The sequence below is a fragment of the Nothobranchius furzeri genome, chromosome 9, assembly GCF_043380555.1.
Source record: "Nothobranchius furzeri strain GRZ-AD chromosome 9, NfurGRZ-RIMD1, whole genome shotgun sequence".
NCBI lineage: Eukaryota > Metazoa > Chordata > Actinopteri > Cyprinodontiformes > Nothobranchiidae > Nothobranchius > Nothobranchius furzeri.
This window is the reverse complement of record NC_091749.1, coordinates 64,018,207-64,031,632: the sequence shown is the minus strand read 5'-3', so window position 1 is coordinate 64,031,632 and position 13,426 is coordinate 64,018,207. Positions and strand designations below refer to the sequence as shown.

At 43.2% G+C, this 13,426-nt stretch overlaps 1 protein-coding gene across 2 annotated transcripts in view; it reads right to left on the bottom strand.

Annotated features, from left to right (window-relative positions):
- Positions 1 to 13,426, bottom strand: part of mybpc3 (myosin binding protein C3) — a 39,777-nt gene extending 26,351 nt beyond the window's left edge. Inside the window, exons 1-8 of one of the 2 annotated variants that reach the window (XM_054732010.2) lie at positions 13,278 to 13,426; positions 8,214 to 8,483; positions 7,459 to 7,578; positions 7,230 to 7,307; positions 6,872 to 7,020; positions 6,056 to 6,173; positions 5,920 to 5,968; positions 2,258 to 2,311 (exon numbers count right to left, since the gene is read on the bottom strand). In XM_054732010.2, coding sequence (XP_054587985.1) covers positions 2,258 to 2,311; positions 5,920 to 5,968; positions 6,056 to 6,173; positions 6,872 to 7,020; positions 7,230 to 7,307; positions 7,459 to 7,578; positions 8,214 to 8,483; positions 13,278 to 13,302 — 863 coding nt within the window. In that variant the 5' untranslated portion in view covers positions 13,303 to 13,426. The remainder of the gene's footprint in view (positions 1 to 2,257; positions 2,312 to 5,919; positions 5,969 to 6,055; positions 6,174 to 6,871; positions 7,021 to 7,229; positions 7,308 to 7,458; positions 7,579 to 8,213; positions 8,484 to 13,277) is intronic. The other variant, XM_070555041.1, reaches the window with a different exon arrangement.

Below are 13,426 nucleotides of genomic sequence, written 5' to 3'. Positions count from 1 at the left end.
TTGATGAAAATACTTTTATATTAAGAGAGGCGTAATTGATTTTAAAATAATTCAATACTTAAGTGGGAAATAGTTTTATCATTTTCAGTAGAATATTGTCCAAATAGGCCTAAGATCCAGTTATTGTTATGGTCGTCTGTACACCAGAAAGTGGCACGATTAGGCGAGATTTCTTTTTCCAAACTTTATTTGAACCTGCGTCACATGGAGCTATATCAGGCATCCATCTTAATTCTTTCTCCTTCTCTCCCACACCTACGTTCTCCTCTCCTGTACTGCCCCCCAGTGGTAGACACAGTTATGCTTATTATTTTATAAAGAAAGAAAAAAAAACATCTTACCTTCCTGATGTGCTCCTATAGAAGATACAAAGGGACGTTAACATTCCTGTACTTCATTTACAAACATTGATAAATTCTGTGTACATTGTTCTTTCTACAGGTAAAGGTTTTAATGCAAATAGCTAAAAACTTCAAAACTATTATGAGTGCTTTTTAATTTAACATGAACATGCAAAGTTTTTTTCTGATTATATACAAATGCTGCTCATGCAACACTTTTTACAAGACACTGGCAAATCAAAGTAATATTACCGCAACGGTGTGTCCTTTAAACGCGCCTTGCTGGCATTGTGATGCATGAATTTTGCAGCATTCGTTTGGCCTCATTAGGTAGTAATATTGTGGTAATTGTCTGTCTTATACATGACAATTGCGCCTTTGTGCAACAGAGGGAGCTGTCATGATGGCGTTGGGAGTTACCGCCGTGGTCCGGCGGGCAACTACATTGAAAATGAAAGTATCAAATGAGCTGTAAGTTTTGCTTTTGTAAACAGAACCGGCTGGGTTGACAAACTGGAGCTATGCAGAGCTCCAGGAGCTTCTCTCCATTAGAGCTGGAGGTCAGATCACCAAAGACTGCACAGGGACTGTGGAGGACAGATACGTTTAGGAGCAGCTTGTCAAAAAAACTGAACGAGCGCGGCTTCGATCGCAATGAAAAGCAAGTTATGTCTAAGTAAAATGGAAGTCTGCAGCAGGACAGGGACCGCTCATATCCCCCTTTATACCGCCATCGCCTGATCTTTTATAAAAAGGGCACAATTGCGCCACAATATCACCACGATCTGACCACTCATAAAGGACAAGGCCCTTTGATGCCACCACGGCATTGTCTTGTAAAAACGGCTGCAGAGAGGAAACCTGAGGTTATAGAAAAAGTGAGATGAAACAAAAAGTTTTATACATGAAACACAAAATTGTAAAAAACAAAAACAAAAAAAAAAGAATAATGCGGTGAAATTGTGAATTTAAAGATGGTAAACATACAAACGCCACGTGCTCTACACTGCAAAAAAATATTTGTAAGAAAGTGAAAAAGCCCAAAACAATTATTTTTAGATATTTTATCTTATTTTAAGTGTAAAAGAAAATCTATTATCCATCCATTATTCTGTATCCACTTGTCCATGCAAGTTCATGGAGGGCTATCTACAGCAGTGGCATACAGGCAGGGTACACCCTGGACAAATTGCCAGTCCATCAGGGCAACACACAGACACACAGGACAAACAACCATGCACAAACACCCACACCTAATGATAGTTTAGAGAGACCAATTATACTGACAGTCATGTTTGTGGACTGTGGGAGGAAGGCGGGGTACCTGGAGGGAACCAATGCATGCACAGGGAGAACATGCAAACTCCCTGCAGAAAGACCCCAGGCTGGGATGTGAACCCAGGACCTTCTTGCTGCAAGGCAACAGGGCTAACCACTGCGCCACTGTGCAGCCCAGAAAATAAATTATTCTCTAGAAACATAAAATTACTTACAAAAAGGTAAGCATCCTTAAAAACGGATCCAAATATTCTTATTTTGAGTAAAAACATTACCAACGAGTCAAGCAGATGTTGCTTGGCTAGAATTCTTAAAACTAGCAAATAAATCAAATTTAGATTATTTTGCTAGTTTTAAGAATTCTCGTCAAGTAACTTTCATTTTAAAATAAAAATAGGATAAATTATTTTTAAATATTAGGCTTTTTTTTAACTTTCTTAGAATTAATGTTTTTGAGTGTAGACGGGCTCAGAGTTGATGGACACGGTCAGTTTATAAACAATTATATTTAGCGTGCAAAAGCAAAATGGCTTACCCTCTGAATAAAAATGATGGTGCAGAAAGAAAGAGAGAAAGATCTGGATTACAAAATTCTGAATCAACTCTTCATTTATATAGATTACTGGTAATTGACTCACCTCTTCTTCAGTAAACCGCTGAAGTCCAGCTCTCCTGAATCTCCATCTATACTTCTGCAGAAATCATAAAGCTCATCCGGTTACTTCCATGTCCAAAAGAAAAGTACATGTTGATGTGACTGATCAAATATACCCTCATACATAAATAAAAAAGTCTTAACCAAAATTTGAAACGGGTTAATAAGTCTGAGTGAGCTGAAAGAAATGGGGACATGTGGTGAAACCATAGATGTGAATTCAATAAATGAAGAGATCTGAGTGGATCATTCTGTAAAACTCAAAAGAAACATGGAAACAGAAGCTGATGTGTCCAAAGTTTTTATTTTGGGAAATATCTTTTAATGTTGTTGATCTTTGTTGACCAAAGTTTTGTGTCTTTGAATTTTTATGTGTTTTTTAATTAATGTAAAATGTAGAACATTGTTTAAAAATCTTTATGAATTAAAACGTGTTATTTTAAATTCTTTAAACATAGAAAATGTATTGACTGATATTTTCTTATGAATTCTTTTTTTTGTTTTCTTCTGTGGTTGACGGCACCATTAGTCTTGCTGTTTCTGTATTCAGGACTGAGGAAGAAAGAAAATCATAAAAAAAATCCTGAAAACTACAAAACGATCCCTCCAAAGTCACAAAGCATCAGCTGTAATTCAGGCAGAAGCAACACAAAACACTCAGCTCAGACAAACAGTCACTAAACTGCTCGTCTTTTATCAGTGGGATGGACGATAAGGACGAGGATGTCGCGTGCCTCTGATCACACGGATGAGCCTCTGGTCTGTGTGGTGAAGTAACACTTCCTGTGTTTGGAAACACCCCCCACCCCTCCTGGAAGAGCGCGACTACTGAAAAGCCCGGGTGTCTTAACACATCCTGCACTTTCATTGTGATCAAACCATCAAACCGGCCCTGTTTGTGCAGCTGGCTCTGGTGTTTTGATTGTGAAGCAGCAGGAGATTAGAAAGAGCCAATGCATGCCAGCGTGTGCTAATTAGCATGTAGATAGTCAAAGATCAACACAGTTCCAGCTATTTCAATGATTGTGTTTAGATTTCTTGAGTTCTCCTCATGTGATCCGTCTCCAGACTCGGCTGCAAAACCCAAAACACCGGATTTGTTTTGGCTCAAGTGCAGGGGGACGAAAAAGGGCCACGAGAGAATAATAATTATAATAAAAGGACTACAACCTATTACTACTACTAATCATAAATAAGCACGTTTTACTCTACTAAATATCAGATTTCTCCAAACAAACTTTTTTTTATCAACTATCAGCAAAGTGAAATATTTAATAATATTTTGCACCTAAAACCGTTCCTGTGAAAGTGTAGATCTCATTCTACGTTGCTTCTGTTCCCACTCTAAAATTCAATTTAAAGGACCTGTATTGAACCACCTTGGTTTGAAAGGATCTCCCCTCTGGAATGAAGGTAGTTATTTTCTGATTGTTTCACATGCCGCCGCTTCGCTTCACATCACGAGCAAACGTGAACTTAGTGTGATTTGGCATCATGTGATGACCTTTACAAACAACAGCAAAGGTTTGAGAGTCAAATACAAGGAATAAACACAGAAATGTGGTACCGGCAGTCCAAGCGGAGCGCGGCTCGGAAGGTCGCCAAGGCAAAAACCCGGGCATGGGAGGAGTTCGGTGAGACCATGGAGCAAGGCTCCTGTACGGCTTCGAGGAGATTCTGGTCCACCATCCGGCGCTTCGGGGGGGAAAGCAGTGCGCTACCAAGACTATCTATAGTGGGGACGGTGTGCTGCTGACCTCTACTCAGAATGTTGTGGATCGGTGGGCAGAATACTTCAAAGACCTCCTCAATCCCACCAACACATCTTCCAGTGAGGAAGCAGAGTCTGGGAACTTTGGATTGGCCTCTCAAATCTATGGTACTGAGGTCACTGAGGTGGTTAAAAAGCTCCTCTGTGGCAAGGCTCCTGGGGTGGATGATATCCGACCGGAGTTCCTTAAGGCTCTGGATGTTGTGGGGCTGTGTTGGCTGACGCTGCTCTGCAATATCGTGGACATCGGGGGCAGTCCCACTGGACTGGCAGACCGGGGTGGTGGTTCCCTTATTTAAAAAGGGGGACTGCAGGGTGTGTTCCAAATAAAGGGGGATCACACTCCTGAGCCTTCCTGGTAAGGGCTATTCAAGGGTTCTGGAGAGGAGGGTCCATCGGATTGTTGAACCTCAGATTCAGGAAGAGCAATGTGGTTTTCGTCCTGGCCGTGGAGCACTGGACCAGCTCTGTACCCTTAGGGGGATCCTGGATGGTGCGTAGGAATTTGCCCAACCAGTCTACATGTGTTTTGTGGATTTGGAGAAGGCGTTTGACGCGTCCATCGGGAGGCCCTGTGGGGGGTACTCCGGGAGTATGGGGTACCAGGCCCTCTGATATGGGCTGTTAGGTCCCTGTATGACCGGTGTCAGAGCTTGGTCCACATTGCTGGCAGTATGTCGGGCTCATTCCCAGTGAGAGTTGGAATCCGTCAAGGCTGCCCTTTGTCACCGATTCTGTTCATGACCTTTATGGACAGGATTTCTAGGTGCAGCCAAGGTGTGGAGGGCATCCGTTTTGGTGGCCTGAGGATTAGCTCTCTGCTTTTTGCACATGACGTGGTCCTGTTGGCTTCATCAGAACGTGATCTTCAGCTTTCGCTGGAGCGGTTCGCAGCCGAGTGTGAAGCAGCTGGTATGAGAATCAGCTCCTCTAAATCTGAGACCATGGTCTTGATTCAGAAAAGGGTAGAATGCCTTCTCCGGGTCAGGGATGAGGTCCTGCCCCAAGTGGAAGAGTTTAAGTATCTTGGGGTCTTGTTCACGAGTGAGGGAAAGCTGGAGCGTGAGATTGATAGGCGGATTGGTGCTGCATCTGCAGTGATGCGGGCGTTATACCGGTCTGTCGTGGTGAAGAGAGCTGAGTCAGAAGGCGAAGCTCTCGATTTACCGGTCGATCTATGTTCCCACCTTCACTTATGGTCATGAGCTTTGGGTAGTGACCAAAAGAACGAGATCGCGGATACAAGCCGCCGAAATGAGTTTTCTCCGAGGAGTGGCTGGGCTCTCCCTTAGAGATAAGGTGAGAAGCTCAGCCATCCGGGAGGGGCTCTGAGTAGACCCGCTGCTCCTCCACATCGAGAGAAGCCAGTTGAGGTGGCTCGGGCATCTGGTCAGGATGCCTCCTGGACGCCTCCGTGGTGAGGCTTTCCGGGCACGTCCAACCGGCAGGAGACCTAAAGGTAGACCCAGGACACGGTGGAGGGACTATGTCTCTCACCTGGCCAGGGAACGCCTTGGGATTTCCCCGGAGGAGCTGGCCCAAGTGGCTGGGGAGAGGCAAGTCTGGGCCTCTCGCCTTAGTCTACTGCCCCCACGACCCGACTCCGGATAAGCGGATGAAAATGGATGGATGGATGGAATTTTAGACACAAATAACATGACAGTTTGTTCGTGTTTTGGTTACTGTGTACTGTATGACATTGCTCATTAAAAAGTAGACTAACCCAAAATAACTAAACTGCTTCATGCATTAAGTCAGAAAAGCTACATTTGCAATAAAAAAATACTCAAATCAAAGTTTTAACCATCAAGTATTTTCAAGATAACAATAACAGTTGTAGATTAATTTAACTTCATTTCCCTTTAAATACTTACGTGCGCCTAAAAGCTGCTCTTATGTCCAAACCTTCAGGAGCGCGGGCCTCTGAAAGGCACAGCAGACAGCAAGTGAGTCTTTGTGCAACACAATCAGCAAGGTGACAGGTCCACTAGCATCATAGCTAACACCCACCGTGGACAGTCAAATCAAAATTGCAGCTGTCAAACTTGTCCTTGGACGAAACCTCACATCTGTAACCTCCGGCAAAGTTGGCTTGAGCAGAAATGATCTGCATCTCAAAGGTGTACACCTGCAGCCACAAAAGACAAAGAGGCACTCTCCACTCAGGAGACAGATAGGTATTGTGGAAGTTTAAGCAAAAAAAAAGCCCCCAAGTGGCTGGTTTCAGTACATGTTTTGAGGCTTTCATACCACTTACCAAAAAAAAAAAAACCTCATAACTTCATTTCTGAACTGGTTTTCCTTGCTCAGATCTTGGGAAGCTGGTGCAGCAGTCCTCGGCTGAGAGCCAGGGGACATTCTGGACAGGTCTCCAGTCCATCACAAGTACACTGAGGGACAATTTAGAGTTTCCAATAGCATGCATGTCTTTGGCACCCAGAGAAAACCCACACATGCGTTAGGAGAACATAAAGAAAGGCTCCAGTTTTGAACCTGCAACCTTCTCACTGCAAGGCAATAGTGCTACCAACTGCACCAACATGCAGCCCAAATAAAAAACAAACTCAGTTTTTTGGCCCGATGATGACCGTTGTTGATCTATGTGGCTCTTACCGTGCTGCATCCTGTCCAAGTACTCATTAAAATATTTATGTGGAACACGACTTATGATGAACCATGATTGTGTGCAGGTGAGTAGGAGAGACTCTCAAGACTTCGAAAATATGGTTGTCATTTATAATACTTTGGCCCTCACTTTAGTAAAGTCCAAGCAGATGGATAGCATTGAGCCTTTTGCCCGTATTTAGCTGTTTGGTGTTGGCGTACCTTTGTGTTGCGATCAAAAGTCTCTTTTAGCTGCAGATGTTTCCCACACTTGCTGGAGAGGTCCATCCACTTTCCTTTGAACCATTTGATGCTCGGTTTCTTCAGCAGCGATTCAGCGTTGACTTTAGCAACAAATGTGATGTTTTCGCCTGAAAAGAACGCGTTGTTATACGGTTTCATCACTAAGGCATTCAATCCAACATAAAGTCAAAAATAGCTGCAGTTTTAGGCTTTTGTGTTCAACCACGTCTAAATTTCTCCCAGAATCCGACATCCATTTGTGCTCTAATGAAATGATTGTACCGGGTAAAGAACTGTGCCTGATGAAGCACGTGTTCGTTAGATTAGAGTCACTCACCCACGGTGACTTCTCCACACTGAGGTTTCTCTGTGAAGAGTCCTGTCAGGTCCTGTCTGGTGTCTGCAGGGTGCCTGTCTAAAAACCCAGGAGAAAATGGCCGTGTGTAGTTAACAGACGAAAAGGAAAACATTTAAAAATAGTTTATTTTTTACATTTTAGCACAGTTTCAAACCAAACTGAATGAATGCAATAAAGTGTGAATGAATGTTGACATCGTTTGACACACCCTCAGCCGGAGGAGCGTCCTGAGTCGGAGCAGAGTTTTGTTCCTGTGGGGGAGCTGCAACCGGCTCTGGTTTCACGCTGGACTCTTCAGGTCCGTCAGTACGGGCCTCAGGTGGAGTTTCTATGATGTTATAGAAAAAAGATTTTCTACATTTCAGTGATTTTTAATTCCATTAGAAGTTTTAAAATCCTTTTGGTGATCTTTTATCACTCAAATATCCCAGTTTTCTTATCATTTTTAAACAGCCAGCTAACTTTCCATGCGCTATCAGCTGCCCCTCATGCCTGTCCCATAGTCAAGTGGTGGTTACTCATGGGGAAATAATGTGCCAGTGTGAGGGTCAAGGTCACCGAGCAGACGGCACAGGTTTAGAGACAGCTGCAGGCGGGAGCTCCCAGAGCTCCCGGCACACTGAGCTGAGCGCTATCGTCAAGATTTGTTCGTCGCTTAATAAATCTAATGTTCAAGGCGTGGTAACCCAATGGCACAAATGTTGTCCAGTGGCACACAAATAGTCAAAATTTGCTGTTCACAGTTCAAAAGAACATTTGGAGTTTGGGGGAATTGTCAGAAACCTTCACAATCAGAAATGCCGTGACTCGTGAGATAATGTTAGAAACATGCAGTGCATTGAGCATCGGCCGCCGTGGTGGTTTTCTGAAGCTTTGATGTGCTTCGTGCTCGGTGATGAGTGCACAGACTCCAGGTGAGTTAGCAGAGCCCTCAGATGCAGCCGTAGCATCAAAGCCTCCCACCTGGCTTCACTACCACCCGCAGCTCAAACTTGACCTTTGAACCACCAGCAATCACAGCGTAGACGTCGGCATCTTCCATGGCGATTCCTCTCACAGTGAGGGAGTGCTTTCTTCCATCCGCTGTGATCACATATTTGTCGCCAGTGGCAATGTCCTTCGAGCTGCGCTGCCATTTCACTTTACAGTCAGGCTTCTCGGTCTCCGCTTCAAAAACCACGGAGGACCCTTCTTCGGCCTCCTGGGTCTTCGGTTTCTTTGCAAAAGCTGAAACTAAAGAGGGTGGGTTGAAAATAATTGGAAACGTTTTGAATATTTGTTTATTTTGGGGGGTTGGTAAAGTCCTTTTTGGCTGAACGCTGTCATAGTCGTGAGCCTTCACTGACGAGCGATTACCACTGAATTGTAGATTCTCACACAAATGGAAGAGCAGATGTCGCCGACATGGTTTCCACGTCAAATTTGGCTTCAAAACTTACAGCTATCTTAAAGGTTTGAAACATTTGTTTATTTAATACATTTTCAGTGGTCTCTAGTAGGTATTAATGCCTTGTAAGTCTGGGGAAACAAAGCTCCAGTGCATCGTGTTCAGGAAGTAAAAGTGAGAGGATAGCTTCAGACAGCAGGATTTTGGAGTCTTGTTTCCTGATATGTGGACAGCTTGCCCCGTATTAGGTAACAGAAACGCGACTATACCGCTGACTTGCAACGTGGGTGTTTTAATTCCCACAAATAACACAAGCCTGGGGGAGTTCTGCCGAGGGGTGTAGTTGCTAATACTAATGGTTAGCTTCTACTAGTTGACGCAGAGCTGACGTTCTCTGCTGTTTCATCTGGTGAAATTAGGGAAAATGTTTGTGCTGTAAAGTCTGCTGCTCATGGACCGAGCTGACAGAAAACCTGGGAATTTGCTCATTCTGCATCTTTGTGTTTGAAATTTTTTACGTAAAGTTTTCCCGTCACAGGAGAACATTCAGTATTAAAGCAAACAAGGGATGACATCAAGTTTATGAAGAAGTGTTTTGGAAGCAGTCTTATAAATGATGTCACCGTAATCTAAGATGGGACGGATTGTCATTTTGACCAATGTTTGGAGAATGAGTAAAGGATGACCTGCTGCGATATAGAACCCCCGATTCTTGACTTGGCTTTAGAAAGTAATGGATTAATGTGAATGTCAAATGAAAGTGTGCTGTCACGCCTGATAGCCAGATTCTTAAGATAAGAACTGGCACGTTGTAGTTCAGAACCATCCAGGGAAACAACCCTAGGGTGGCAGGTTGATTGTGGTAAGTTACACTTGAAGATCCGACCTATGTATTAGTGTACATATTATAAAATGTTATTAGATTAAACGTTCTATTAAACACTGAAAAACATCTTATTTCTGATTGTAATCGGTCACTCTGAGTTTTTCATGCAGGCTTGGCATGGAAGTAGTTTCCTGCACCTATCTGTATACCTTTAGGATTTGACAGCTCTACGTCACACTGTCACTTAACATTCAGAAGTAGAAGTAGAAGCTAACTGTTAGCATTAGCAACTCCACCACACGGCTCCTCCAGGCTTGTGTTATTTGTAGAGATAAAGCATCAATGTTTCAAATCAGCAGTAGAGTCTTGTTGCTGTTGTCCAATCAGAGGCGAGATGTCCAAGACTCCAAAACCTGCAGAAGCTCAGCTGTGATTTAGCTCACTTTCACTTCCCGAAACTGGTGCACTGGAGCTTTGTTTCCCCAGAGTACGACTTACCAAGCATTCATTCCTACTAGAGACCACTGCAATTATATTGATTAAGCACAATAACCTTTCTGCTCCAGAAGGAGATTCCAAAGCGGCAACATGGCAGCATTCATAAACAGGGTATTAGACCTGATAAATGTTGAAATAATTATGAGATTTTGTCCAAAATATGGTTTAACCTTTGTATTTAAAGGAATGTAAGCCGTGTTCTTTCAAGCAAAGACAAAAAGGACTGTCCAAACTGTTATCAGCAACAATTCCAGACCTCAGGGTCACGGTGGGGATCTTATCAGCACCCTTAAGGCCACTTACACCTCTGTCATTATGTAAAAAAAGCACACAAAACAATCATAGATTAAGAAAAGTTTGGAAGAAATTTAAAAGTTAAAAAGAAAACCTTTTTCTAGGCAGATTTTTATTTGGGATTTTGAGTCACATGTAGAAATGAAGTGACTAAAACTCTGTCGGTTGTCAAAGCTAAAGCACTCAAATCCGGAATGTCAGTAAGAAAAGGATTCTCGTGGAGCGACCTACGGAGAAAATGCCGCCGTTTTGGTGTGAAACTCTTCACACGTGCTCATGTGGCGCAACACCTGTTGGGCTTCCTGCTTTGTTCCTGGTGGGAACGTTTCCGAGACGAGCTCAGCGTCGCTGCTCCCAAACAGTTGTTCCCAAAATGCAGTCCTAAAAATAGTTACCCCAGCGCTCTAATAGTGGACGTGTTTAACACGCTCACCATGCGCCAGGAATCCTGAGGTGCATCTTAGATCCTGGCCAGCTCCCGAACAGTTGAACACGGCGGTGCAACGTAAAACAATAAATGAATAATCTGCAAGAAGCTTTTGATTCAAATAAATCCAACTGGAGGAAACTTTTCAGGAGTTTACGGCTTTCATTCATTCACATCCTCCAGTTATACTTTGTCAAAAACATTTTATTTAAAAACAACGTTAGAAACCAATGAAAAGCCTGTTTTTATTTACTTTGTTACAAAACAATAAAACCTCTTGATTGATTTACGATGTTATTCGGTTTCTATTTGAGGACACTCTCACGTTGAGAGCTTGGAGGAGGTTTGGACCCAAAACGCAGACACCCAGAACGACATGAGGCAGGAGTGGATGTAAATGAAAACATTCCTTTATTAGGAAGTAGAACAAAAAAAGTCCAAAAGGACAGGAAGCCAAAAACCAATGTCCTGAAACCCTGGAGAACGAAAGCTCACTTAGAGCACAAAATCTAGAGATGAGGAACAAAACAACGCTGACACCAAACAATGGACCGACAAAATACTAAGACACAGACAGGGTTTTATACACTTGGGAGGATGAGAGGGAGATGGCCTCAAGGTGTGTGGGGAGAGAGACCAGGTGAACTGAGTTACTAATCAGGGAGGAAACTAACATGACCTAAGAATAAAACCTAAAGACAAGAAGAGCAGGAAACATAACTTAATAATCCAAGGGGGGAGAAAAACCTCAAACACCAATGGGAAAAACACACTAGAGAGACTAATAATGTGAACAGCTGTAGCTAAAGGAAAATGACCTAAGAGAAAAACCTAAAGACCAGAAGGGCAGAAAACATAACTAATATTCTAATGGGGGAGCTGACACTAAAGGAAAAACACTACAGAAAGAAAAACTACAGGGGCGTGACTAAAGGGGGCCACGGGAGCACAGGAACTGGGAGGGGGATATCTGAGGAGGGAAACCTAGAGGACACACGAGGAACACAAAAGCCCTTTTCAGATAGACATTCTGGAATATGTGGGGACAATTCAATCCGGTTTTTAACCTAATTCTGCGCGCACGAAGATGCATAAGAGACCTGGATGATGAAGCTCAATGGTTAAAGGAATCACTGAAGCGGTGTGAAGCGCTCCGTCGCGCGTCTAGGCGGTACCGTAGGAGGCGAGCTGCCATGGTTTGCCGCATGCTACAGCAGCGGGCTATCTAGGTGCGCACAGCGTCCCCCGGTCCCCTCTTCCTCCCCCTCCTCCCTGTCTGGAACTCGACCTCACCAGTCTGAAGCAGCCACCTTGTCTGTAACAAGTCCGGACCTGTTACTAGGGGCGTCGTCCGGTTAAATTACGGAAAACGTTATCCGGATGTTTGTATTCAGACACAAAGGTCTTTCGGACAGAGACCGGAACATTTCCGTTTTTCATGGCCTGTCTGAAGGGGGCTAAAGAGACAAGGGGAATTCTTAGAGGGGAATGGAGCACACAAGGAGACACATGAGGGAGACGCAGACCATGACAGAAACGGAGGCCCAGATGGAGATGGTCCAAGGATTTCTATGTAGGATATAAGGTGGAAGGATGAATGGGGAAGGATTACCTTGATGCTATTTTGATGATTTTCAAAGTGGACCAATAAGAATAATTTGCCCTTCGTGTCATCGTGTCAGTCATTCCTACTTTATCACCTTATAACAGAACACACGAGTAAAAATAAAGACTTGTTTCTTTCATCATTCAAACTCAGAACATGCAAACCTAAAATAAACAAATATAAAACTTATTTAAGCTGGACCAATTTAACAAAGGGAAATGGCTTACACACACACGTTCACTCAGGACAAAGGAAAACCTCGGAAAGTCATTTGCCAGGATGGAATTTCTGGATGGTTTTATCAGCGCAGAGATGCTGGAAATGTGTCGGTGTCGAGTTTCCACGCTTTCCACCTGGGCCGGGCTGACACGAGTTCCTGACGCGATTAAACTACTGGAAACGCTTTGAACTGAGGACACCCAATTACAGACGGTATTCTGGCTCTTTGGTGCATCACCAAGCAGCTTGGGGCTTCTAAATGAAGCAAGAACTCGATTTACTGGAGAGGAACTAGTGTAGTTACTGATCAGGACACAAACGTGTGTAAAACACTTCACTTCCATCTTCCAAAATGTACTTTACCTGATTTACCAAAGTTCAACTCGTTTTTTTTTATTGTAATTAGTGAAAATTTTTACTGAATTCATCAAAAAAAATTCTATTTTTAATTATAACTAATAAAATGGCCACAGACTAAAATTTGATGCACATTTTGTTTAAATATAAACAAACACTTCTCTCAAACTATGTGGTATTTATCACTTTTTAGTCAGGTCTTCTGACCCTTGATCATAGTCATTATTGTGAAACTACACAAGGTAAACATTTACAAGCGGAAGCATATTATTAGTAATAAATGCTGCGTAAATGACTTTAATAGAGGAATTTGCTGCAAACCAACATGAAGGCCTACCAGGAGAAAAGCATCATTTAAGGGATACAGGTGCCTGTTGTAATAAAACAGTTGTTACACGAACGGAGACGCTCACCGGGCTTTTTGAGAGGTTCTGGCATCCTGAAGAATCGTTCTTCAGCTGTGTCTAAACAGTCTGCTGTTCCCGTCTGTAATAACGCTCCTGTTTCAAACAGCCTTCCCTCTTTACTTCACCCAACCCGCCTCTTCTCCCACTTTTTCAGA